The sequence below is a fragment of the Daldinia loculata genome (assembly GCF_022478755.1).
Source record: "Daldinia loculata strain CBS 113971 unplaced genomic scaffold F4817scaffold_3, whole genome shotgun sequence".
Lineage (NCBI taxonomy): Eukaryota > Fungi > Ascomycota > Sordariomycetes > Xylariales > Hypoxylaceae > Daldinia > Daldinia loculata.
In genome coordinates this window covers 174,410-197,425 of record NW_026054857.1, presented here as the reverse complement: position 1 = coordinate 197,425, position 23,016 = coordinate 174,410, and the positions used below count along the sequence as shown (strand labels likewise).

The 23,016-nt window shown below is 46.5% G+C and overlaps 7 protein-coding genes across 7 annotated transcripts; 5 read left to right on the top strand and 2 right to left on the bottom strand.

The window, feature by feature from the left end:
• Nucleotides 1–1,016: 1,016 nt before the first annotated feature.
• Nucleotides 1,017–3,572, top strand: F4817DRAFT_324451 (uncharacterized protein). The gene is made up of 2 exons (XM_049301638.1): nucleotides 1,017–2,048; nucleotides 2,280–3,572. Exons 1-2 carry the CDS (start codon nucleotides 1,253–1,255, stop codon nucleotides 3,446–3,448), a joined length of 1,965 nt encoding a protein of 654 aa, XP_049163143.1. The 5' UTR covers nucleotides 1,017–1,252; the 3' UTR covers nucleotides 3,449–3,572.
• A 539-nt stretch (nucleotides 3,573–4,111) lies between these two features.
• On the top strand, nucleotides 4,112–5,279 carry F4817DRAFT_130664 (putative estradiol 17 beta-dehydrogenase). The gene has a single exon (XM_049297743.1). The coding sequence runs from the start codon at nucleotides 4,247–4,249 to the stop codon at nucleotides 5,150–5,152; it is 906 nt and encodes a 301-aa protein (XP_049163142.1). The 5' UTR covers nucleotides 4,112–4,246; the 3' UTR covers nucleotides 5,153–5,279.
• A 137-nt stretch (nucleotides 5,280–5,416) lies between these two features.
• F4817DRAFT_130607 (uncharacterized protein) lies at nucleotides 5,417–9,002 on the top strand. Its single transcript, XM_049297742.1, has 2 exons — nucleotides 5,417–6,035; nucleotides 6,114–9,002. Exons 1-2 carry the CDS (start codon nucleotides 5,578–5,580, stop codon nucleotides 8,683–8,685), a joined length of 3,030 nt encoding a protein of 1,009 aa, XP_049163141.1. The 5' UTR covers nucleotides 5,417–5,577; the 3' UTR covers nucleotides 8,686–9,002.
• Nucleotides 9,003–9,815: 813 nt separating this feature from the next.
• On the bottom strand, nucleotides 9,816–11,460 carry F4817DRAFT_311663 (uncharacterized protein; the record flags this gene model as incomplete). Its single annotated transcript, XM_049300022.1, has 3 exons — nucleotides 9,816–10,288; nucleotides 10,359–11,114; nucleotides 11,178–11,460. The coding sequence occupies 3 exons, from the start codon at nucleotides 11,458–11,460 to the stop codon at nucleotides 9,816–9,818; spliced, it is 1,512 nt and encodes a 503-aa protein (XP_049163140.1).
• A 2,189-nt stretch (nucleotides 11,461–13,649) lies between these two features.
• On the top strand, nucleotides 13,650–16,064 carry F4817DRAFT_324441 (kinase-like protein). Its single transcript, XM_049301637.1, has 5 exons — nucleotides 13,650–14,194; nucleotides 14,253–14,686; nucleotides 14,756–14,964; nucleotides 15,023–15,238; nucleotides 15,297–16,064. Exons 1-5 carry the CDS (start codon nucleotides 13,824–13,826, stop codon nucleotides 15,783–15,785), a joined length of 1,719 nt encoding a protein of 572 aa, XP_049163139.1. The 5' UTR covers nucleotides 13,650–13,823; the 3' UTR covers nucleotides 15,786–16,064.
• Nucleotides 16,065–17,609: 1,545 nt separating this feature from the next.
• On the top strand, nucleotides 17,610–18,827 carry F4817DRAFT_130512 (uncharacterized protein). The gene has a single exon (XM_049297741.1). The coding sequence runs from the start codon at nucleotides 17,696–17,698 to the stop codon at nucleotides 18,329–18,331; it is 636 nt and encodes a 211-aa protein (XP_049163138.1). The 5' UTR covers nucleotides 17,610–17,695; the 3' UTR covers nucleotides 18,332–18,827.
• Nucleotides 18,828–21,183, bottom strand: F4817DRAFT_130511 (methyltransferase-domain-containing protein). The gene has a single exon (XM_049297740.1). It carries the CDS (start codon nucleotides 20,888–20,890, stop codon nucleotides 19,325–19,327), a length of 1,566 nt encoding a protein of 521 aa, XP_049163137.1. The 5' UTR covers nucleotides 20,891–21,183; the 3' UTR covers nucleotides 18,828–19,324.
• Between the last annotated feature and the right edge of the window lie 1,833 nt (nucleotides 21,184–23,016).

Sequence of the window (23,016 nt, the reverse complement as noted above, 5' to 3'; positions counted from 1 at the left end):
ATACAAATGAAAACGAAAACGCACCAATACCACCCTTGGATACTTCCCAGTTATATAAGAATCTTCTATGTAATTCTATCAAAAAGTGTTATATACGACTTTTAGATTTAGAGCATGATCTGTGTCAGTCCTACGTTAAAAAAGGCAAAGATTATCTATCTTATGAAGCAGGCAAGATTCCAGCAGCGTAATTATGTGATTTTATATCTGCCTGGGCCGCTTTATCTCGTCCGATATACTATAGTAGCTTGTTGGTAAGTTTAAATCCGAGTCAGACCAAGATGATGTGCATCACTTGATACTAATAGGTATACCTAGTCTAAATACTTTTATATCTCTAATACCTCGAGAGCAAGCATAGCGAGAGAAAACCCTTGCCATTACGATTAGTATTGGCCGCAGGGGGTTCTATAGAGAGGTGTGCGTTGGGGTCATACAGACGTCAACTTAGACGGCAGTTGAGTTTTATGTCAATATAGCTTATTAGATGGGAGCGTACCAACCAGGTAGCTGGTGTTTCTCGATTTCTTAGTTATCACAGTATCTACCTACATGTACCTCTAAGCTTATAAGATAAAGTACCTAGGTAGTTAACCCCGATATAAGCATGCTACGGATATAAATGAATTGTCTTATGGGTCCTAGAAATGGGACTGCGTAACATTATAGGATTGGCTAGGGGGCTAAAACCCACTAACGGTACGGGCCGCTCTATCGTCCATTAGTGTGCATTAGGTACCTAGTAATTCACTATGAAGACCATTCTTGATATTTCTATAACTAGCTCTTAACTAATCATCTTATGAAAGCATATGAATAGTATAAACATGGCCCCAGATATCTATACTGATAGGCTTTTTCAACAGTTCTGGTTCTCGTTTTTCTATCTCGGGCCACGTCACAAGCTAAGCAGCATGTGCGACGTTCCAAATACCGCCAAGAATATACAGCAAGGCTCGATACTACCTCCCAGTAGGGGGTCGTACACTGGATCCATAGGGGGTACATACCCGGGTACGCTATGACTCCTGGGTGGCTGTGCCACAGCTGACATATAATAGTAGGACGATTCAATAAGGCCATTCAAGAGAGCTGTTTACATATAGAATCATTAATTATTGAATTGAAACCTCAACTCTCTTCAACCGACTTCTTTTTTAGCTTGAAAGCTAACGCCCTATACGTATCTAGAGCCCGTGTTTACATATCGCGATTAGTTGCGTCTTACTTATGTCGCCCTACAACCGAAGAGATGAAGAAGGAAATCAACGTAACCAATGAGTTCTACCCAGAAAATCCACAACTGGAGCAGTACACTGCGATGCCAACCGAGTTGAACCAGGAGTCCGCCAACAGGTTAGGAGAAGAATTAAGATATAATTCCTACCATGATATTAGCTTCGAGAACCGAAATGCGGGCTCTAGTAACAGGAATTCGGCATATGATAGCCTCCTGATGGAGCCGATGAATGACTCGGGAGCAGAAGAAGCACTGGAGGGCAATGAAAAGAAATCCATTACCAGAGGTCCTCGACGGCGACTGTTTAGGAACTGGATGTGGGAAATCGGCGCATGCTTTCTTAGCCTCGCTAGTATCGCATCCGTGATAGCTGTTCTGTCCGTCGAGAACCACAAACCCCTAGATCAGTGGGCTTGGAGCATAGGCCCGACAGCTGTAGTATCCTTCATCGCAGCAATCGCTAAATCCGCCATGTTAGTCGCTATAGCCGAGGTTCTTAGCCAACTCAAGTGGCAGCATTTTCATGGTCAGGCACATCCTCTGATTGACCTTGAGATCTTCGATGGGGCTAGTCGAGGACCATTAGGGGCTACCAAGCTCTTGTGGAGGAAAAACGTTCAGACGCTGCTGGCATCCTTGGCTGCGGTCGTTGTCATCGTGTCACTGCTCGTCGACCCGTTCGTACAATTGGTTTTTGAATTTCCTGCTCTTTCCCGGCCGGTTTCAACTGCCAGCGCATTCTTAAATCAAACGCAAGTATACGATCCGAATGGGTATATTAGAGACGCCCATCTTACGGGGACTACAGGTGAGTAAATTTAGTTAGTTTTATTATAACTTATACTATTATAGAAGTTAAACGGTAACTGTAATTGGCTCCCTTACCTATACAGTCAAGAAATGGATGCAATGCATGTATCTTCTGCTAAGACATGAAGTTACTAGAGTCCTGTCGACTTCCGGCCCTTCCCCCTTTATTTCTCTTAGGCACTTAGGCATATAATATCAAATTCAAGCGTTAACTAATATCAAACTACAGCGTCGGCTGTCAACGCACAGATGCAAGCAGCAATTATCAAGGCAGTTTCTGAACAGCCACAACCGCCCTCAGCTACCTGCAGCACTGGAAACTGTACTTGGCCTCCTATTACCACACTTGGGGTTTGCGCCGACTGTACAGATGTTACGCGACAAGTCAATATAACTTGCCCGGGTCCCACGGTAGCAAATCATGGACAGTATCAGTGTGACTACGGTATGCCGTCGGGACGTAATATATCCGGCTTTATGTTCCGTGCCGGTGCTTCTGGCGATGTTTTCCCTACGAGGTGGAATTCTTCTGCCCTTTCGCTTGGCAATACTCCGGGGGATGCAGGCTCAGATGCGCTCTTGGCCTACATAGAAGCTGTGCAGCTCAAAGCAGCATTTGATTATGATACCGACGACATGTCATCGATACTTCGGCAGCCGACTGCTTGGACATGTACTTTCGCCCTTTGCGCTAAGACTTACGACAGTCTAAGCGTGACGAATGGAGAAATGAGCATCTCGACACCAACCGAAGACCTTATGGTTCTCACCGGCAATACTACCAATGGAACTACACCTGTAGGGGGAGGAATTTCCGGCTTGTCTTTTTACCAAGGTCTGAAGGTTAACTCCAGCTCATCTTCGGAAGACACGTACCGTATCAACCAAGCAGATTATGCGAATCTAGCAAACTACCTCACCGAGCTCTTTTCTACCGGATGGGGCGAAAGAGGGTTCGGAGCGTCGAACCGCGTACAGCAGTCCACAGCACCAAACTTAGGGTGGGGACTCTCAGAAGCTGAAGATCTTGCGCAAACAGTCCGAAGCATTGCTGAAGGTATGACAGAGATCATGCGAAACAGCCGCAACAGCACGCCGATAGCAGGAGAGGCCCTCCGTACTCAGGTCTACATCGAAGTCCAATGGGGATGGGTTGCATTGCCTCTTACTCTCATCGTGCTAAGTATTTTCCTCCTCGTGGTCATGGTTGTAAGAACTTACAGGAGTGACTTACCCGTCTGGAAGAGCTCTAGTATAGCCCTTCTTTCTCACGAGGTGAATGGCTGGGCTCCTGGGAGTGGAGTTATGCGAGAGACTTCTACACTGCAAAAGGAGGCGAAAGATATATCAGTCACGCTGCCAAGTGACTCGCAAGACATGAGGTTCGTCAGGAGTTAGGGAATATGAGAAGATTACGATCAGGTGGACGAATGTGTGAAATAGATCTTCAATATAAACCAGCATTATGAACTTTAAACGGTTATTTATTAGCCACGTCTTTTAGGTAGTTCTGTAATTCGAGTATTCTAATAGATGATGAAATAGTGATATAAAAACTTAAGATGGATTTTGAAGGCCTAGAGTAGTCCTTTGATCCTAAACCGAAAGATCTATTTTAGGAGGGGAGGTTTATTGTGATTTGCCGATCAGCTATCCAAGACCAGATTCCTCACTGGCGTGAATTGGCTTCGACAGTCTCGGGCAACCTATGGCCGAAGTACAAGACCGGTTTCTACAGAGCGCCAAGCGCATACAGGATAAAATCTTACAGATTTACATGACGCTGCTTCATGAAATATGTTGCCGTATTAAGCCGTACGTTCGTGGTTATTTGATTACACCTCCGGTTTTAACCATTATTTCGGAGTCTGATTTAAAGATTTCCCGTGTTGCCACCGCCTAACCGCCATCTTAGGGTTAAGTAAGACTGGAATTGTATGATATTGTGTTATAAGGTTCCGACTAGTAGACCGGGACAAGTATTCCACCGCTTCATGAAACTACCTATTAGGTAGGCAAGATAATAGTGGATGAGGTACCAATTTACATAGCCGTTTAGGTTTGTAATAGACATAGGTATGCTCTAATAATTACTTAAGAGGTTTGGCCTACGACGCTACATCGTCTAGGATATGCGAAATACAGAAACGATACAGGAACAATAACAGAAACAATACAGAAACATTACAAGTCGCCATGGCACAAAAAAGAACTATTCTAATTACCGGCTGCTCAGATGGCAGTTTGGGCTCAGCGCTCGCCCTCGCCTTTCACAAGACTGGATGGCGCGTTTTCGCATCGGCTCGCAACCCATCTAAACTAAAAGAAGCCGAATCCGCTGGTATCGAGACCATACAACTCGATGTTCTGTCCGAAAATTCCATCGCGGATGGCGTTGCCAAAGTCAAAGAGCTCACGGGCGGCTCGCTCGATGCTCTCTTCAACAATGCTGGCGCCGGGTATTCTCTACCCCTGATGGACATCGATATCGGGAAAGCCCAGGAGCTATTCGACTTAAACGTCTTTTCAATAATCAGAATGACTCGTGCTTTTCTTCCACTCCTCATCGAGTCGAATGGCATGGTAGTCAATCATACATCAGCAGCGTCGGTGCCAGCCGGTGCCCTTCCCTTCCAAGGCGCCTACAATGCATCCAAGGCCGCCGCCGCAAGCCTTACTGAAGCCATGCGGCTAGAGCTGGCGCCTTTCGGAGTCAAGGTGATCAACCTTATAACCGGCTTTGTGCAGTCGACCTTCTTCGACAACGCGCCCACTGCTATTCTACCTCCTACCTCGTTATACAACATAGCCAAGGAGGCCATTGAGAAAGCCATGGGATACGACGCCACTACTAAGAAGGTCAGCGATCCTATCCAGTGGGCAAACCAGGTCGCTAAGGATGTTAGTCGGTCTCATCCGCCTCATTGGGTATGGCGTGGTCAATACACGTTACAAGTTCGACTTGCCTCGCTCCTCCCCATTGGGTTCTTTGATGGCCCCAAGAAGAAATTATCAGGATTGGATGTCCTAGAGCGTAAAATTAAAGAGCAAGGAGGAGCGAGAAGGTCAAGACATCATGATGCGATGCTATCAGCTGAGTGAATCTTATATCCGTTGGATATACCAGGTGCTATTATTGTGAAGGGAATGGAGTATATTAATAACAAAAAATATATATAAAAAAGACATTTATTAAGAATTTTTGAAAGCTTTCTGATGAAAATATCTACCCCCCCGCTGTCAGTGGCTACATCATAACCCTAGGTCTATTGTTGGGGCTGTGCTTAGGGAAGTGCTGGAGAAAAAGTGCTGGAGAAATGGGGCTAGTTTCAACCAATGAGGTACTTCAATGGCATAAGTTATCACTATACATGTATCTTTCGACTCTCCATCATTTGCGATTATTGTCCAAGATCAAGACACCATAGCTTGCTGAGATGGACGTAAACTCATAAATAGGTACCTAAAGAGTCGATACTCCTTATGTCCAGCGTTAAACCCACCTCCCGGATGCCAGTGTCTCGAGTATGGATCCACTCACGGCATTTGGGCTCTCGGCAAGCATTGTACAATTCATCGGGTTCGCTTCGGGCTTGATTTCAAAATCAAGAGAAATCTATAATTCGTCAAAGGGCTGCACCGGTGAGATAGAGACACTCGATACTGTCTACGGACAGCTTCGAAACTTGAGCTCAAGTCTTGAGACATCTTTCCAAAGGGACCTCCTAATCGAGGAGGTAAAGGAAAGGGAGATCGTACAACATGTCTTGGCAATAAGCGACTTAGCTAGTACGTGTAAGTTGAACTGCGACAGACTCTTGGAGACCGTGAGAGAGCTCAAAGGCAGAAATGGAACGCACACACGATGGAAGAGCTTTAAACTTGCTTTAAAGACTGTTTGGAAGGACAATAAGATCGCAGACCTGGAGCAAAGCCTGCATCATACCCAGGCAACTCTAATACTTCATATTTGCGCAATGACAAGGTATCAACTTCCCCCAAGTAGCCAAAGTCTAACACTCTCTCGTCTTGAAGGTCGCCGTAGAGCTAACCATGGGGTTAGTTACTGGCAAGGAGTCCATCAACGCCAGCTAGATAGCCTACGTACGGAGAATTATCGTATGCGCTCGGAACAGTCTTCAAAACTTTCCGATATTGCAAAGGTGATTATTGAGCTACGTACAAGGGGTATAAAGTCAGAACATTACGATAGCCTATTCACGCTGGATGACATTGCGTCGCTTCAAACTCGAATATCTAAATTATCTATATCGCAGAAAGATGCCGCCAAGGAGCACATGATTATATCAAGCCTGAGCTTCGATAGCCGAGCTACACGACACTGTTCTATAAAAGAAGCCCACAAGAAGACTTTAAGCTGGGTGTTTGAAAATACACAAGCAAGAGATTCCCGAGCGGGATCCGCCTCAGGCAACTTAATACGATGGCTCAAAAATCCGGACGGCATCTTTTGGGTCTCTGGAAAGCCGGGTTCCGGGAAATCGACTCTTATGAAATACATATCCGACCATCCCACTACTATTGAGACCTTGTCCCAATGGGCATATCCCGATCCTGCTATCGTAGCTTGTCACTACTTCTGGAGCGCCGGTACTCCAATGCAGAAGTCTTACCAGGGTTTACTTCAGACATTACTATATGATATATTCCGCCAGCTCCCGGACCTTGTCGAGACTACCTGTACTGAACGATGGTCCAGATCGGCGGAAGCAATGAACCACGAGCCATGGACCCTACCAGAGCTTAGTCGAGTTCTTCAACGGATTACCAACCGAAGCGATCTTGGTGTGAAGTTTTGTTTTTTCGTGGATGGGCTAGATGAATATGAGGGCGATCATCTCGACTTTTGCCAAATGTTGCGAGAGATCTCTAAGTCGCCCTATGTAAAGCTATGTGTGTCTAGCCGGCCTTGGAATATCTTCGAAGATTCATTTGGCCGAGACGAAACTCGCAAGCTTTACATGCACGATTTCACAAGACCCGACATTAGATCGTATGTTGAAAGTCGTTTGCAAGAACACCCCAGGTGGCAAGAAGTTGACGCAGAGGCCGAAGATACCAATTGGCTAATTGAAAAGATCACGGAACGAGCAGCCGGTGTGTTCTTATGGGTATGCCTAGTTACGAGGGAATTGCGGAACGGTCTTACTGAGTATGATAGTTTCTCGGATATGCGAAGGAGACTTAACAATATCCCATCGGACTTGGAAGTATTCTTCAAGCAGATTCTTGATTCGGTAGAGCCTTTCTATCACCAGAAACTAGCAACAACTTTACGGATAGCTCTGGCGGCGAGACAACCTGCTTCATTCCTCGTCTACAGTTTCCACGATGACGAAGATGAGGATCCAGATTATGCACTGAAGCTCCCAGTAGAGTCTCTCAGCGCACGAAGGATTGAAATTAAGAAGAAACAAATATCTCGTCGTCTTAATGGAAGATGTCGTGGCCTCCTGGAATTCAATCCGAATAGCGGTTATGTCGAATTCTTGCACCGGACAGTGATGGATTATCTCCGTACTCAGAACACATCTACGTATCTCGAGTCAAAGTCACCACCCGGATTCAATCCCACCCTTTCCCTCTTGAAAGCCACCGTGGCTTACATTAAGAGCACCAAATTTCCCGAGTCTATCGACCGCAAACAATTCGCTACTTATACCCCGTCTAAGCTAATGTTTACACTGAAAGAAGCTCTTGCGTATGCGAAGCAGCTTGGGGGGAGCACAATCACTTTCGATTATATCGAAGAATTGGAGCATTGTATCCCAGACATGCACCGAAAGGGCCAGGCCAAATTCAATGTATGGGGTCATTCATCCAACCAAGTTCACTTATTCTTCCGTGAACCGGCCGTTGAGGCTGGACTAGACGAATATCTATGTTATATCCTATCAAAAAGCCCTGACTACTTCATAGACTTCCGAGGGTCAGATATGGAACGTGTTAGCTTCCTAGCATTGTCCTCAGCTCTAAGGCCACGTTGGGATGAACTCGGAGGCTCATTTCTGTCGCAGCAAGCCCGCCGTACGAACGCGATTCACTACTCTAGAGAGTTGGCTAAAGTGCCAAGAGCATGGGTGATTCTCTTAGAGCATGCCCTGCCATCAAACCCGACCCCTGACTCAGATAACAGCCAGCTTGCATGGCATCTTCAAAGCGGATCGATTTCTATGATGCTGAAGCAAGGAGCAGACCCAAACGCTAAAACTTACCACCAAACATCTCCAGGATATACGGTGGCTTGGCTACGGTTCACTGCTGCCTCTTTTAGCCTTTCTCCTGGTTCATTCCACCAAGCCAAATTTATTCACGCCTTGAACAGCTTTATCAGTGCGGGTGCCAACATGCGAGCTCTTGTGTCAAATCCTTTGGGCGAGGGAGAATCATCACCGATTCCTGGTCTGGATGCATTCTTTAACATCCTTCTACGCAAAGCAAACGACCTCGACTACTTCAACATCGAGCTTCTTGCTATAATTACTGAGACACTTATGTCTAGGGCAAGAGCTACAGGAATGGAAATTGATAGTTACTGGTGTATCATAGAGAAAGCGTTTCCGCTGGAGACCGTCTCGCGCATCAGGAAAGCTTTCCCTAGTCCTAAGCCATAAAAATTGACTCTTCTAATGATATCAACTTAATCATTTGGTCTAAGTGACAAGGGTGTTCCGAAACCTGCCTTGATAAGCAAAACGAATTAAAGATGCCCGTTTCTATCTGTAGCGAGTTCGATGAGCCGAGTAGGGCTAAATAACCGTACAGACTTGGCCGACTACAAACCAGGTTAGGTATATTGGCTGTTGAGGCTTAGCTAGCCATATTGTCGAACTCGCCTGGGAGCCTTTATAAAGCTACACTTAGCCACATAAGACACTCTATCCAGAATCCGGCGGCCACCAATCATATTATATCAAAAGTATATACGTATATCCTCAATTTATTTAATTGCTATACAAACAAACAAAATATTTACGATCTACTTAAGCTAGGTCAGGCCAGGTCTAGATCATGTCAAGCTATCAACACTGACGCCTCGTGATCTATCCTAAACATTATTAGACACGAATACGCTACCGTGGTATGAATGGGTGTTGAATTCGGACTATTACCTCGGAATTCTATCAATACCTATTACCTGCGTCAACATCGTAGTCAAGCTTTACCTTTATGACCAGCACGTGGATAAAGGACTCCCGAAAATTACAAAAACTCCTTGGCATGAGGAGGGTTTTGGCTTTGAGGGGATGGAAATAGAGGTCCAGCATTTCGCGTCAGACCAGCCCACTAATGGCTACAATATTACACCACTGGGTCTGATACCAAAGATCGACCAGGCACGAATAAACGCAGCTGCTAAAGATACGGGCTTCGATGAAAGCGTAGCCCTAAGGATTCGCAAGGGGTTCCACAAGTTGGCAGAACTAGACAGTGGGATTTAAACGAAGTGACAGTATATTTTACACAGGAAACAAATCCATATTGTCATATACCTGTTAATACGGATCAGATGTCTTCTTTTACGAAGCCAGGCTTAGGCGAATAAGCCCGACCGTAAAATTAAACAATTTAAACATCTCCTTTAGTGCATTTTGGTAACCCCTGGTATCTGACATCTTGCTAACTCATTGGCCTATTTCTGAAATGTGGTGATACTATGGCGTTAATTAGTGTAAAGCTTAGGACAGAGCTGAAGAGGCACTGTAGTCGTACCGAAGTGCTGATTCTGATGATAGCTAGGTACCTAGGGCAAGTACATCTTGCTCGGAGCAAGACAAGAGCCTGTAAATTTTAAATTCCTTCTGAGGAACAGAACAAAGGAATTGAGGTTTCCACTCAACTCTTCGGCAGGATCTTGAATTAAACCTCGAACGTGAGCAGCAAATGCGGTCCTGTCAGTTTCGTCTGCCGTAAACCGACCATCGCGCCATGCCTCGAATATGCTGTATTCTTTATACTCTTTGCTATCACTCTTTTCGCTAAGTCTATCTTCGACGAGAACTCTTCCCTGCAACTTCCAACATACAACCCCATCATCCAGAATCTCCGTCTTCCACTTTTTTAACGCCTTGCATTTGGTTTGCTTTTCGGCCATTGCAAAGCGGACAGTGAAATGGACTAGCATAAGGTCCGGATTGTGGTGGTTGAGCTTTAAATAGTCTGCTCGGGGCTCAAATCCTGAAAGCCACCAATACCATGGTGGTTTCGTGGTACGGCCTGTTGGCATATATGGATAATTATTAGTTACTCCATTGAACATCGTGGTTTATGGGTGGGTCAAGTAAACCCAAGGGCCACTCGCCTGAGCTTGACATTTCCGATAAAATTGCGGTCTCTTGCAATTGTCCAATTAACTCGTTGATATGGAAATCCCACTCCAGAAATCGGTGCTTTAGATGTTTAGTGACCTCTAATTTGTTGAAGCTTGCATTTGTATTCGCTTCGAGCTGCCCGATAATCCATATAAGGGTCACCGCTCCAAGAGCGGCGTCTCCGTTACCGCCAACATCGGCATGAGAACCCAAGAACCAGCATTGCTTAGCATATGTCTCTTCCCGCTCTTTGGAATCCCATATGCATGGCTTGAACTGTGCTCTGTTCTCATCCAGCGCAAGGACTTGAAAGGCATTTTCAACGGCCTGGGGGACTTGTTTCCCCACGAATGAGAGGGGTCTCGGCCACGGAGTTGGGAGTCCAAGAGCACTGACTGTGTCCCAGACAACACAAGCCTTGATCCGCACCTCGTACAGTAGCTCTTCATTGCGGAACCTCTTGACATAATTATCCAGCTTTTCTTTCACCGGATATCTCTCGCCGGAACCCACACGCTTAAAGTATTGATTTTTCCACAAAGCAAACATCCCACGTAGGTAATATAGGTGTTGTTTCTGGAACAATCCAGTCTGGCTGATGAACGAAGCCAGGCATTGGACAGCGAATGCCCCACGGGAGAATCCGACAAGGAATATTTCGTCGTTTTGGTGGTCGAAGTTATAATTATGAGAGAGAAAGCTGTAGGCATTCCTAATCTTGGTCGATATACCTAGGTAGGTACTCAATGTTAGCTAGCCAATCGGTGCTATAGCTAAGGAGGCATTAGTATCACCTCTTCCAGTTGCTCCATCGACGAGCTTAGCAGGCCTGCTAGTAGCATTTCCAACTCCGTTATCATAGTATACGGTTTGGAGGTAGTTATCGTTAGCTACACCCTCAAGGCATCGAGCGAGAGTAGCAACATTTGTCAAGCGGCGCTTGCTATTAACACCATCCTGCCAGGTGCCATCACAGAATATGAAAAGTCTCTTTCGTACTTGGTCGTTATGGCCAACAGTGTTCCCATCTAAACTTTGAGCGCCAGTGATCGGGAAGCCCTGTGTCTGGCTGGCCATAAGAGGCAAAAGCAAATTGTCGAGCACCTCAGTGGTCAATCACTGCGTAGATCTAAAGAGAACAATGTCGGCTTGTAGGAAAACACAATAGCATTGCAGGCACTCATGTTCCACACAAGAAAATTGAAATTGAAAACACACATAATATACCCAACCCCATATTGGCCCAAATTCCCCATAGCCAATTAAAGAACGAGGCAAAAACTCCCGACAAAAACATATGATCTCTGGGAGTGCAGTGTCAGATTAAGAAGCACTGGCGGGAGTGTGATTATTGTCGTTCGGTGGGTTATTGGGCCCCTTAAGGGTCTATAACTACCTACTTATATGGAGTAGAAACTGGAATACCCAGACCAATACATGCGGCCTTGCCGATAAACGTTGTAACATAATGTCAATCTATGCCTACCTAGGTACTTGGTAGACGCGGAAATTATTCTTACCCTACCACAACGCCCCCAAATGTATTGTGTCAACTAGTCGATTGTGGCCTGTACAATTTCATAGTATAAGGATATTTGACGTAGGTTTAGGATGGATCAGAAGAAAGAATACGACGAGCCCTTGAACGTGCATGCATAAACCAATTAGGACGACGTTCGGATGCACGGTATAGAATACTCGTCCTTTGATAAGAGACACAGAATGAATAAAAAATGAGTACCTATCTTAGGGATAGCAATGTACCTAGACAAAAGCAAAGCAAAATGAACCTGGTGAGGGGCCCACCCCCTATATTGATTTTTTTTTACAGTGGTCATATCAAAACTACCACCTTGGTAGGTTAGATAAGTACCTAAGTAACAAAAAGTCTCATATTCTCTAGAATAGTCTATATTTACCAATAAAAAAAAGGTCAGTATAGCATCCATCCTGCTCTCTAGTTATAAGCCAATACCGCGCTAATAGAAAATTTGTATTAAATGGATTAGTTATTGAGCTGGTTGAAGCTCGGTCTTGGGATGCTCCCGACTACCTAGGTACCTATGTGGCTGATATGGGAATCGCGGGCCAATTGGCTACCTAGGTTAGGTACCTAGGTACCTACTCTCTGTGGCTTATATGCGTATCGATAGGCGCAAGGTGTACCTACTACCACTAACACTTTATATCAAAAATTTTGGCTTGAAAACAATTTTGCTTATATGCACATGCAAGTATTTTCAAATGGCATTGCATGATGATTAATATATTTAAAGGGGTTAAAAGGATTAAAAAAGCGGAATTTATGTCCTCAAGTGCGAGATGGTTTTTTTTAGACCAATCAAATTACTTGGATTTTGGTGTAACCTTCTCGCATTTGAAGACATAACAATTACCTAGGTACTTAATATGCTGACAGGTAATCTAGCAGGTTGCCAAACAACTGCTCAATATTCAGCTGGGGTGGGCTCTGGATAGTAAAGGAAAATATTAACTATAAGGAAAACTCGGCAAAATAAATGACAGGTAAGGTAGTAAAGAGCGGCGTTACAACCAGCACAGGAGTACAGGTGCCTACCTGATCGCAGCCTGCAGCTTGTGTCACATCTCCAACTAATGATTCAACGCCAGTAATTTACAATCCAATATGCATCATGTCGGCTTCTAGTAGCTACCTAGATTAGCAAGGCAGGCTCGCTCACGAAAAAAAGGACTATACCTCGCTCATGAGCTATTTTCTGAAAATATACCTGAGACGGATATCGCGCTTACCATATGAGAGTGCAATATGGATGGTAATACCAATGTATGAAACGTGGTAGCCTCTTGTTAATCATCAAAGGCGCGATAGAATCCAATAATACAGAGCCCAACCAGCACCCGACAGCGTGATCAGAATGCATAGCCTTTTTTGTTCTAGGCATGGATCACTCGGATGTGATATTGACACTACTTTTCAGCCTTAATAAACCACGAAGCTTGAGAGATCATCCTTGACATTCATGTAATACGACAGTCTCAACCAACTACGCTGTGACGCGTATTTTATCGAGGATAAGAAACAGCAACCTGATGTGCCAAAGGCTTGCATTCAGGTGTAATACTACATATTAATCACCATCCACATATAGTTGAAAAATAAGATACGAGTATTTACAGAAAGTTCTCATTTGTGGGCCAGCAAATATTATATGCTAGGTGTAGTCATAGACTTCCTAAGGCGACACGTCATCTTACGTAGGTAGAAATGAACTATTTGACATCTTCCTGGTATAATTCCAACTCTTGCTGCGCGATTGCCGCAGTATATTATCTATACTGAGCCGCATATAAGTGTAAATGCCACTATATAAATTCCGCCCCAAAGGCAGGGACGATGGCACAGTAACCATAAGGAATTACAATCGTGTCTAGTCGTATACTACGCCCCCTTTGCCAACATGGAACAAGACAACCGCCCGATTTATTTTCAACTTCGTCAACTTACTCGCTTCTTTCCTCGTTTCCAATGGTTGTATAGAGCACCAGCAAACGAAGCCGAGGACGAAGAGCAGCTCAGCCATGAACAACCACTTGAGAACGAACAGCAGACCGGGAGTGAACAGCAGCCGTGCTCACTACAGACCTTACTGCCTAACAATATAAGCCGTGAACAGTTTCAAGAAATTCTCGATAGGTATCCCAGTTACATCCGTGATGTATATCAACGTGCGGAAGCCGAGCGCTTTCATGGTATACCCAATAAACTCAAGGGACGACAAGAACCATATATTGAGAAGGAAGACTTAGTATACCTAGACCAATGGATGCAGTATGCATATCCACCCCCAAGATAATTCCAAGAAACTGATAGATCTCGTCCCCTTCAGAAAACGTGGCACCCCCTTGACGAAGAAGGCCCATATACACAATAGGGAGCTTATCGAAAAGAATTCTAACGCAAACGTCAGAAGGGTCACTTTGGAAGCCTTTCGAGAGTATGGAATTAACAAAGAAGTTGTTGCGGCCATGGACATTCTACAAGCCGGGCTTAAAGGTGTTGGACCTTCCAGAGCATCCCTTCTACTTTCGGTAGCGTTCCCTAGCAACTTGCCATTCTTCTCTCGTGGACTATACCGGTGGACCCACTGGAATGAAAAGAGCGGTTGGGCACAAGATTTCAAATGGACGACAGACAAGTACCACAGTATGCTTGAACGGGTGACGTCACTAATTGAGAGACTCTCCATAAGTGATAAACGCATACTAGCTATTGATGTCGAAAAAGTGGCCTTCGTGTTAGAACATGAGAGTTGTATTAGTGGTAAGTGATGAACTATCCCTCTGTTGAGATTGCATTTACTGTTTCATAGCGTACCAACATTTAGGATAGATTTCCAAGTCCTTAGGATCGTGGATGATCTTACCAATAACAAACAGTCCAATGGAAAAGGGCGTGCAAAGGTGTTCAAGGTTGATAGAAAGGAAATAGATGGAATCCAGGGGTCGATTGCACTAAAAAAGATCTACAAAACGGGCGAGGTTGAAACTGCAAGAAACAGGTTCCTTGCTGAAGTAACGTCTTCATATCACTTGTCAAAGGTACGTTGCAGAGATGAAAATGTCTCCTCTCTAATAACAACTTCTCTTACTCTTTTAGTTGTCGCCAGTTCACTTCGTCGAATTCCTCGGGTGGAATGAAGACCCAGACAGGCTCTTCATTGCGATGGAATATATTGAATTTGGCGACTTAGAGGAATGCATTGGTAACAGCCGTTGGAACGAGAAGGACATAAAGGAAACCACAAGGCAGATATTGGAGGGGTTACAGATAATGCATCACGAAGGCATCGCTCATCGAGATCTCAAACCACAGGTAATCCTTTTGCTGTTCTATCATATCGTACACAAAAGGCTTACTTATCGGGGCCCAGAACATTCTTGTCGTCTCGAAGCAACCAGACATCAGAGTCAAGATCACCGACTTCGGTCTCGCAAAGCGACTTTCTAACAGGAAGACTACGGGTCTAGTAACCAAGGGGATCGGTACAGCAGGCTACAAGGCCCCAGAGGTTGTACGGCTATGGTATTCAGAAGATCCGAATCGTCATCTGAACCACTATTCTCGACATTCGTATACTTTTAAGGCCGATATTTGGTCACTGGGTTGCGTCATCGTCAGGATGGCTGTAGGAGAAGAAAACCGCCTGTTTCACAACGACACCGAGTTGATAGACAAATCTCGACTCAATCAACAGGTTAAATCGGTCAAGGGAATTTTGGAAGGGGGGCTTACCCCTATGGGACCCAAGGGCATACAATTTGTGCAGAAGCTAATCGTTGTTAAAGAAAAGAATCGATACGATGCTGAAAGTGCTCTGGAAGCACTCAAGAGCTGGAAAGTGCCCGGGGATACAGTTTGAGACAGAGCTTATTGAGGAGTGGCCAACGACAGATTTAAATATCGAATGCGTACCCAAGATTGGAAGATTTATCCGTACGCTAGGGTTTATTCACTCTCTTGTTGACCGTTTCCCTATCTATTCTATTCTTCCCATCCGTCTTTTTAAGAGGCGGCAATGATAAAGCGTAGTTGGCATAATATCCAAATTGTTGGTTAATATTGACATCATATTATAGCCGTAACTTCGACACACATCCATTACTTTGCAATATTGAGAATACGATTCACATTAACAGCCTCCGTATTTTAGAGCGTGTCATACTACCTTAAGTAAACTCTCGAATACAACGCGAGCATTACCAGGATGCACTCCTCACCTACAACTTAAATTAAAAGTTTTAAAATAGAGCATACATAGGGGCGTCTAGGTACCTTGTCTGTTACTATAAGGTTAGGTAACAAGTATAACTCTTGAGCGTAATATACTCTTTTACTTTAGTAGGTATCTAATAACGAACAGGGGAGTACTCTAAGTTATATACGGACTACGGCACACCAAAGAGTATTTCTTTCCCCCGTACACACGTCTAAATTTTATATAGCTCAATGATTCTCGCGGCTGGATTAAGTATTAAGTATATATATTCCTATCTCGAGACTACATCCCTAGCGAAGTTGGCTCGAGTCGTTTGGTTTACCTAATTTAATTAGATACGGTTGCATTTAATATGTCAAAAACAGGGGTTAGTCCACACGACGTTCAGAGGGCTCTGGAGGCTAGATGGCGTGAGCATCGCATGTACTTCAGATTTAGTATTAGAGGAGCCAGTTTGACTACGTGCCTTTAGAATATATATACGCGAAAGTTTGCATAACCAAGGAAAGTGGTAGAACGCTTCTATTTGTTCCGGAGGATCTCAGTCAGCAGAAATAAACTGTTGGGGATACGAGATAATTTATTACCTATAATGGGACGTAAGGTTTTAAACAGGTAAAGTAACTATACGTAATGTACCTAAGTTAGTGCAATGCTACTACGTAGCTGCATCAACGTATAAAGTGTCTTCCCTCGTTAGAGCAATTATCTTGATCTTGTTCCTTCATGTTATGCGGACTCGCCAGCCCTACGTGCCACATTAAGGCCTCAGCTAAGGGCATAGATCTCATTCAGGTGGGGTGCAACCTATAGGAAACCCCCGCGAATAAAAAGTCTAGGCTTTGGTAGTGGGGTTCTACGGGACGGGACTTACTTCTGATAAAGTGGGGATATTATGATGTAGTTGGTCGGCGCCTGATTACATGTTGTATCCCACGCAGCCCACGCAACCTACGAAACCTACGCAACTCACGCTAAAGGATCAATTACCTGGAACAACAACTCAAACTGTCCACCTACATACATACGCCTACATACACATACATATACTACCACATAGACTACTACGTAAACTACCTTTCCTTACTATTGCATCTTCGGATCATATACCCGCCTTCGCCCGCCGCAGTTCCAAGTTGCATGTGCCTGTGTTACATCGTCGAAGCAGACAGCATCCCATTCCGACCTTCTATTCGTCGCCTTTTGCTTCTCTGCACCATTATTTTTTCACCATTTTTTTCTTGATCGCCGATCTAGACACCACACACTCTCGACCTGTCTTAGTTCACGACAAACCGAGCCAGTACCTAGCTGCGCCGCTTCCCCCGACTTTGTCTCATCATCCTTATTACCTCCTCACGGTCCGTACTGCGACGACTTAGCCGTCATCACAAGTCAAAATGTAAGCAGGCACACGCGTCCCTTGCATCCGTCCTCTTTGGCCTCGACGCACCGAAGCTAATGCTCAACACAGGCATATCACCGTGAACGTGAACAATCCGGACGTCGAAGCTCAAGAGCTTCAACTAATAAACCTCGATGTCCCTCCCGATATGACCTTAGCCGACCTCCGAAGCTCCATCGAGGCCGAGGGAATACCTGGCCCGTCGCAAAACATCTACCACAACGGCCAGCTCATCACTGACAACTCCAAGACGTTGCAAGAGCTAGACATTTCCGATGGAGACATGCTAGCACTGCACGTGCGGGATATGAGAGGCAACACTGGCGTTGCGCCTGCTCACCGCGAGCCACAGAGACGACAGCCTGCTCCTGTAGCCCAGGACCCGGAGCTCATCCGCTTGCAAGTCCTCGGTGATTCTCGACTGAGGGGCGAACTCGAACGAGCGAACCCCCAGCTAGCCGCCGCCCTCGAGAACCCTCAGAGATTTGCCCAGATTTTCCGTCAGAGCGCAGACCAGCAGGAGGAGGCACGCCGAGCACGTATGCGGGAGATCGAGGCCCTGAACAATGATGAGTTCAATCCCGAGTCCCAGGCCAAGATTGAGGACATGATTCGCCAGCAAGGTGTTATGGAGAATCTCCAAAATGCTATGGAGTATAACCCCGAATGTAAGTCATGCTCTTCCTTGGACATCCAAACCCTAGGCTCTGACCCCCTCTTTTGCAGCTTTCGGTCGAGTGCATCTCCTTTACGTCGACGTCAAGGTCAATGGTGTGAAGGTTAAGGCCTTGGTCGACTCTGGCGCCCAAGCCACAATCATGTCCCCGACCTGTGCCGAGGCATGCAACATCATGCGCCTTGTCGACCGACGGTTCGCTGGAGTAGCTCGCGGGGTGGGAACTGCAAACATAATTGGCCGTGTCCACTACACTATGCTGCAACTAGGCACGAAGCACTTAGCGGCCGCATTCACGGTCATGGAGGGCAAGTCAGTTGACCTGCTGCTCGGTCTAGACATTCTTAAAGGTCACCAAGCAACTATCGATCTTGTACGCAACAAGCTTATCATCCAAGGGGAGGAGGTGGAATTCCTCGGCGAATCAGACATTCCCAAGGAGACTGAAGAGGCGGTTAATCAGGAACCAACCGTTCAAGGCCCTGGCGGCACGACTATTGGTGCCCGCTCAGGTGCCGTTACTGGTCCCCAAGTCTCGTCCGCAGGCCCTTCTGCACCTAGCGCATCACGACCTGCGGCTCCTGTGGCTCGCCCCGCGCAACCACCAGTTCAACCTCAGGTCCAGCCTCAAAGAACGTTCCCCGAAAACGACATCAACACACTGGTGGCGCTTGGTTGGGACAGGCAGGCCGCTATTAATGCTTTGGAAGCTACAGGTGGCAATGTCGAATTCGCCGCGTCCCTCCTCTTCAACAACTAATAAACCCGAATCTCCCACTTGCACTTTACGACGCAGTACACATAATCGAAGAACGCAGCAGTAACAAGAGCAACAGCAACAGCATAGCGTGACAACTACTCGATATAGCAGGTAGATCTAGGGCGCAGCATGGGGCATTGATAATAGGAATTCTTACGTGCGCGCAGCCCGAAGGCATTAGAGAGGTTCGTCAAGCACGGCATGTGCTTTTGCCAAAGTTGGAGCAAATTAATAGGGCGCACTTCGAATCAAGGTCTATTATGGATTAGAAAGTTACAGTTCTGCCTGATGTGCGTAGGTAATGGATAGCACGTGTACGGATAACAGATAGCTCGCCCCTTTTACCGCAGCTTATAGACGCAGGGTTTTAAAATAGAGCTCTCATCCACTGTAGCTTGGTCTCCTTCTGTGTCGATGAACTTGACGCCGCTCTTTTTGGGCCCGGAGCCGCGTGTAGGTTCCTTGGAAGCAACAGCGCCCTTGCCAACGGTCGGCGATGCTGCCTTGATAAAGTGCATCTTGACGAACATCTTATTCCTTAAGTCGGCTGCACCCTGCAGAACGAAACCCCTCTTCCGTAATGCCTCGACGAACGCAGAAACGTCAGTTTCTTCACGCTTGTCATCCGCGCCATCCACCTCGACAGCCAGCGCCGTCTCATCCTCTTGTCCCTCAGGCCCCTCCGCATCCCGTCCCTTCCCCTTCTTCCCCTGGGTCTTTCTCCTATTCCCCACGCTGTGAGTAACTGGGGCCCCGTTCTTACCCTTGCCCTTACCCACGAGCCCGAACCGGCTTTTGATCTCAGCAACCCACAGCTCGCCCTTCCAGTGCAAGATACGATAGGCCTCCTCCACGAAGTCGAGCCAGTTAGTGCCCATAAGCGCGAGGCAGAAGATAACAACGTCGGCGGCACCGTCGGCAAGCGGCAAGTTCGCGATATCGGCGCGTGTGACCAGCGGGCTCGGGCTCTGCAGGTCGTAGCTGAGGATCTCAAGTCGCAGCTTCTTCTTCTCGGGCTGTAGAGCCTCGGCGAGCTTAGCGTCTCCGCAGCCCAGATCCGCAATCGTGCACACGCCGTTGGTGCGCGGCAGGGCCGCCACGCCGGAGGAGCTAGGCGTGGGGGGAGCAGAGTGTCCGTGCTTGGAGGAGCGCTGGGGAGGCTTCTGCCGCCCCCGCAGCTTGATGTCCTTGATGTACCCCTCGACCGGGTTCTCGGGCCAGACGTCGACCTGGCGCCGGAACCCCTCGTGGTACTCCTGGAACATCTCGGGCGAGTCTTGGAACAGCTGGAAGGCGTCGGCTGAGGGCTTGGTGTATAGCGTTTCGTTGAGGTGGCGGAACCGCGCGGACACGAGCTTCTCCCTCATTGCGGCTTGCATGGGCGTTAGTTTCGGTGCTGCGGCGGCGGCGGGGGCAGAGACTTTGCTGCTGTCCTTTTCACTGGGCTTTTTGCTGTCGCCGCTTTCCTTTTCGTCTTTGGATTTCCTTTTCTTGTCCTTCTTTGCCTCCTTGCCTATTGTAGCATCAGGTGACTCCAAGGTTGGCTTGTTGTCATTTCCAGTAACCGGCTCGGCGCCCTCCACGCTATTTTGGCTCGCTTCCTTCTCTCTTAACTTCTTCAGTTTCTTCTTCTCTTTTAAAGTCATCTTCTTGCCATATCTGGGCCTGCCTTCTGGGGTTTCACCACTCTGGTCATTATCAGGTTTGGCCTTCTTCCCCGACCTTCCCTCGATAACTCGTTCCCAGAGATCTGCAACATTGGACGAGTTGACATTTCCTGGTGTGGATGAGGGCCTCTTGCGCTTGTTTGACTGCTGAGATTCATCTTGAGCCGCTTTTGGAGCCACTGTGGTGGTCTCGGGTTTGAGACCGTCCGCAGACACGGACCAACCTGGCACCGCAAACATTTTAATAGAAGGCAATTGTAGTTGTGGCAATATGCTAAAAGTTCCTTGATTATGGTATCAGCTCTTAACGATGAGTTCTGTTAAGAATAACTTGAATAACTTCGAAAAGTCGAATAGAAAGATTTAGAGGCAGCAAGTCGTCTAAACTTTTTTGCAGGGATTACTAGCGCAGGAACCTTGGAACGATGTACTATGTACCATTTGAGCTTGGCGAAGGACCCCGCAAAATTGCGGTAACATCCATTGCGAATATCATCAGTCACGTGTATAGATATGTAGATAGTGGATAGGGTCTAGTTATCAACTTTAAAAAGTTTTGAATAAATGCGCAGATGGAAGTCCTAAGCTAAGCTTCTTCTTCTTCCAATCAATGTGCAATGAAGCTTCCTACCCGATATTGCCTTTGAAGTTCTTGTCCTTACGATCGCAACAAACAAGATCAGTTAAATTTATCAAAGTCACTAATAATATACCTAGGTAGCTTCAATCTAGGTTAATACATTATATATAATAAGCCAAACCCTACATGAGGCTACAACTGGATGAAACACCTGGGTCACCGAGCAGGGTTACGAACAGAGCAATATTGCTCATAAATGCTGCTACGGCCGGGTAGGGCTCCGAGAAGGGAAGACCAGGGCCTCCACAGTACGATCGACAGTTACACGACGGCTGGTCAGCTACAAGCAGGCCCTCCTATCGTTGATACCTATGTATCGGTTGACTTGACCCAGATCGTCAACGGAGAATCCATGGACATCAAGACACACCAATATTGTAAGTCTCGCAGTTCGAAGTTCGCAGTTCGCAGCTCGCAGCTCTTCGTCGCTACAATGTGACACAGACTCTGGCTCAGATTTCCAGCTAGAGGGTTCATGTCTTTACCCGCCTCCGCACTAGCATAGACACAGCTTCCCCGGCTTAGCTTTTTCGCTGCCATAGCAATAAGCCGACCTAGCTAGCACTCTTCTCATTGATGGATATGCAACGGCCGTTTTCTGCATCTGAGCGGGGTCACGGGATATAGCATCGCATATTCTGCATTACGACACACTGTTTCTATGTCGTGACTCTTGACGCTTCGGCCCATACTGGTGTATACGTATGGTGCGTATGGTCTACAATCGCGGCCACGCCCAACTCCTCAATACTGCCCAAGAAGCTTTACCATGCAATTTCTGCGTCAACCGGAAGGGCTCGAGGCTTCCCCTCCCGAGACACGCGGGAAGGCTACAACACTCGGACTTTGCTATACCTAACTCAGCCTAGGTATTTTTGGATCCCGTTGGCCATAGCATGACAGGGCTCGACTACGTTGAATTGATGACGTTGTGTCATGTCCTCTGCGAAGTCGTGAAATGAAACACGAAGAAATAGCTTCAAGTTACCCGTCTAAGGAAGGAAAAGAGATTTAGGGATTTCCGCTTTCCTTCGCCCGTAAGCTCATGATCTACAACAGCCGGGTTTCCCTCCGTGTATGAGTCCACTTTCTTCAAACTCCACGATAAGAGAGGTCAAGACATCTGCGCAGCAGCCCGCACAAGCTACGGAGCTTAGTTCTGTTATGTATGTCTAGAAGCGCGAATTGATCATCAGCCAACAAACCGTGACTTATGTGTAGGACAATTCGTCTTCGCCACGAATAGATGCGCATTTTCGGTAGCACAGGTAGGCTATATGAGCAATTATCTCTACGAGACAAATTTCCAGGTCGCAGGAAATAGACCCCAGCTGCAGGCGCATCATCAGACGTCGCACTTCGATCTACCGCGACTTGAACGACTCTGGTTGTATGCAGCTTCGAAGGACCCCTCCAGCGTATCGCATCACCACGGCCTCGGGCTCGGCATCTATTGTTACATACAAAGCCATTGCAATACAGGGTCCCATACGGCATTTTGACATATGCTCCTGTTCCGCCGTTATACCACATACTTCTTCTTCACGTGGTGTTGTAGCTCTTTAACGCTAGCAAATAGGGCGACTGAAATTGTAAGCCGTATTCTTCTAGTCGTCCGCTGTCCCCTTTAGTCTGAGAGAGGGTATTATATCTTATACATGCATAGAATTGGCCTGTTGTAGGATATACCTTGTCAGGTTTGCGGTGATAGTGTTGAATTTCACCG

What these genes read in the sequence shown, in the direction of transcription:
- F4817DRAFT_130511 (XM_049297740.1), bottom strand. Translation starts at nt 20,890, where the DNA reads ATGTTTGCGGTGCCAGGTTGGTCCGTGTCTGCGGACGGTCTCAAACCC.
- F4817DRAFT_130607 (XM_049297742.1), top strand. Translation starts at nt 5,578, where the DNA reads ATGGATCCACTCACGGCATTTGGGCTCTCGGCAAGCATTGTACAATTC. An exon ending in CATATTTGCGCAATGACAAG is followed by an intron (nt 6,036 to 6,113) that starts GTATCAACTTCC and finishes CCATGGGGTTAG; the next exon opens with TTACTGGCAAGGAGTCCATC.
- F4817DRAFT_324441 (XM_049301637.1), top strand. Translation starts at nt 13,824, where the DNA reads ATGGAACAAGACAACCGCCCGATTTATTTTCAACTTCGTCAACTTACT. An exon ending in TACCTAGACCAATGGATGCA is followed by an intron (nt 14,195 to 14,252) that starts GTATGCATATCC and finishes CGTCCCCTTCAG; the next exon opens with AAAACGTGGCACCCCCTTGA. An exon ending in ACATGAGAGTTGTATTAGTG is followed by an intron (nt 14,687 to 14,755) that starts GTAAGTGATGAA and finishes CATTTAGGATAG; the next exon opens with ATTTCCAAGTCCTTAGGATC.
- F4817DRAFT_130512 (XM_049297741.1), top strand. Translation starts at nt 17,696, where the DNA reads ATGACCTTAGCCGACCTCCGAAGCTCCATCGAGGCCGAGGGAATACCT.
- F4817DRAFT_324451 (XM_049301638.1), top strand. Translation starts at nt 1,253, where the DNA reads ATGAAGAAGGAAATCAACGTAACCAATGAGTTCTACCCAGAAAATCCA. An exon ending in CCATCTTACGGGGACTACAG is followed by an intron (nt 2,049 to 2,279) that starts GTGAGTAAATTT and finishes ATCAAACTACAG; the next exon opens with CGTCGGCTGTCAACGCACAG.
- F4817DRAFT_130664 (XM_049297743.1), top strand. Translation starts at nt 4,247, where the DNA reads ATGGCACAAAAAAGAACTATTCTAATTACCGGCTGCTCAGATGGCAGT.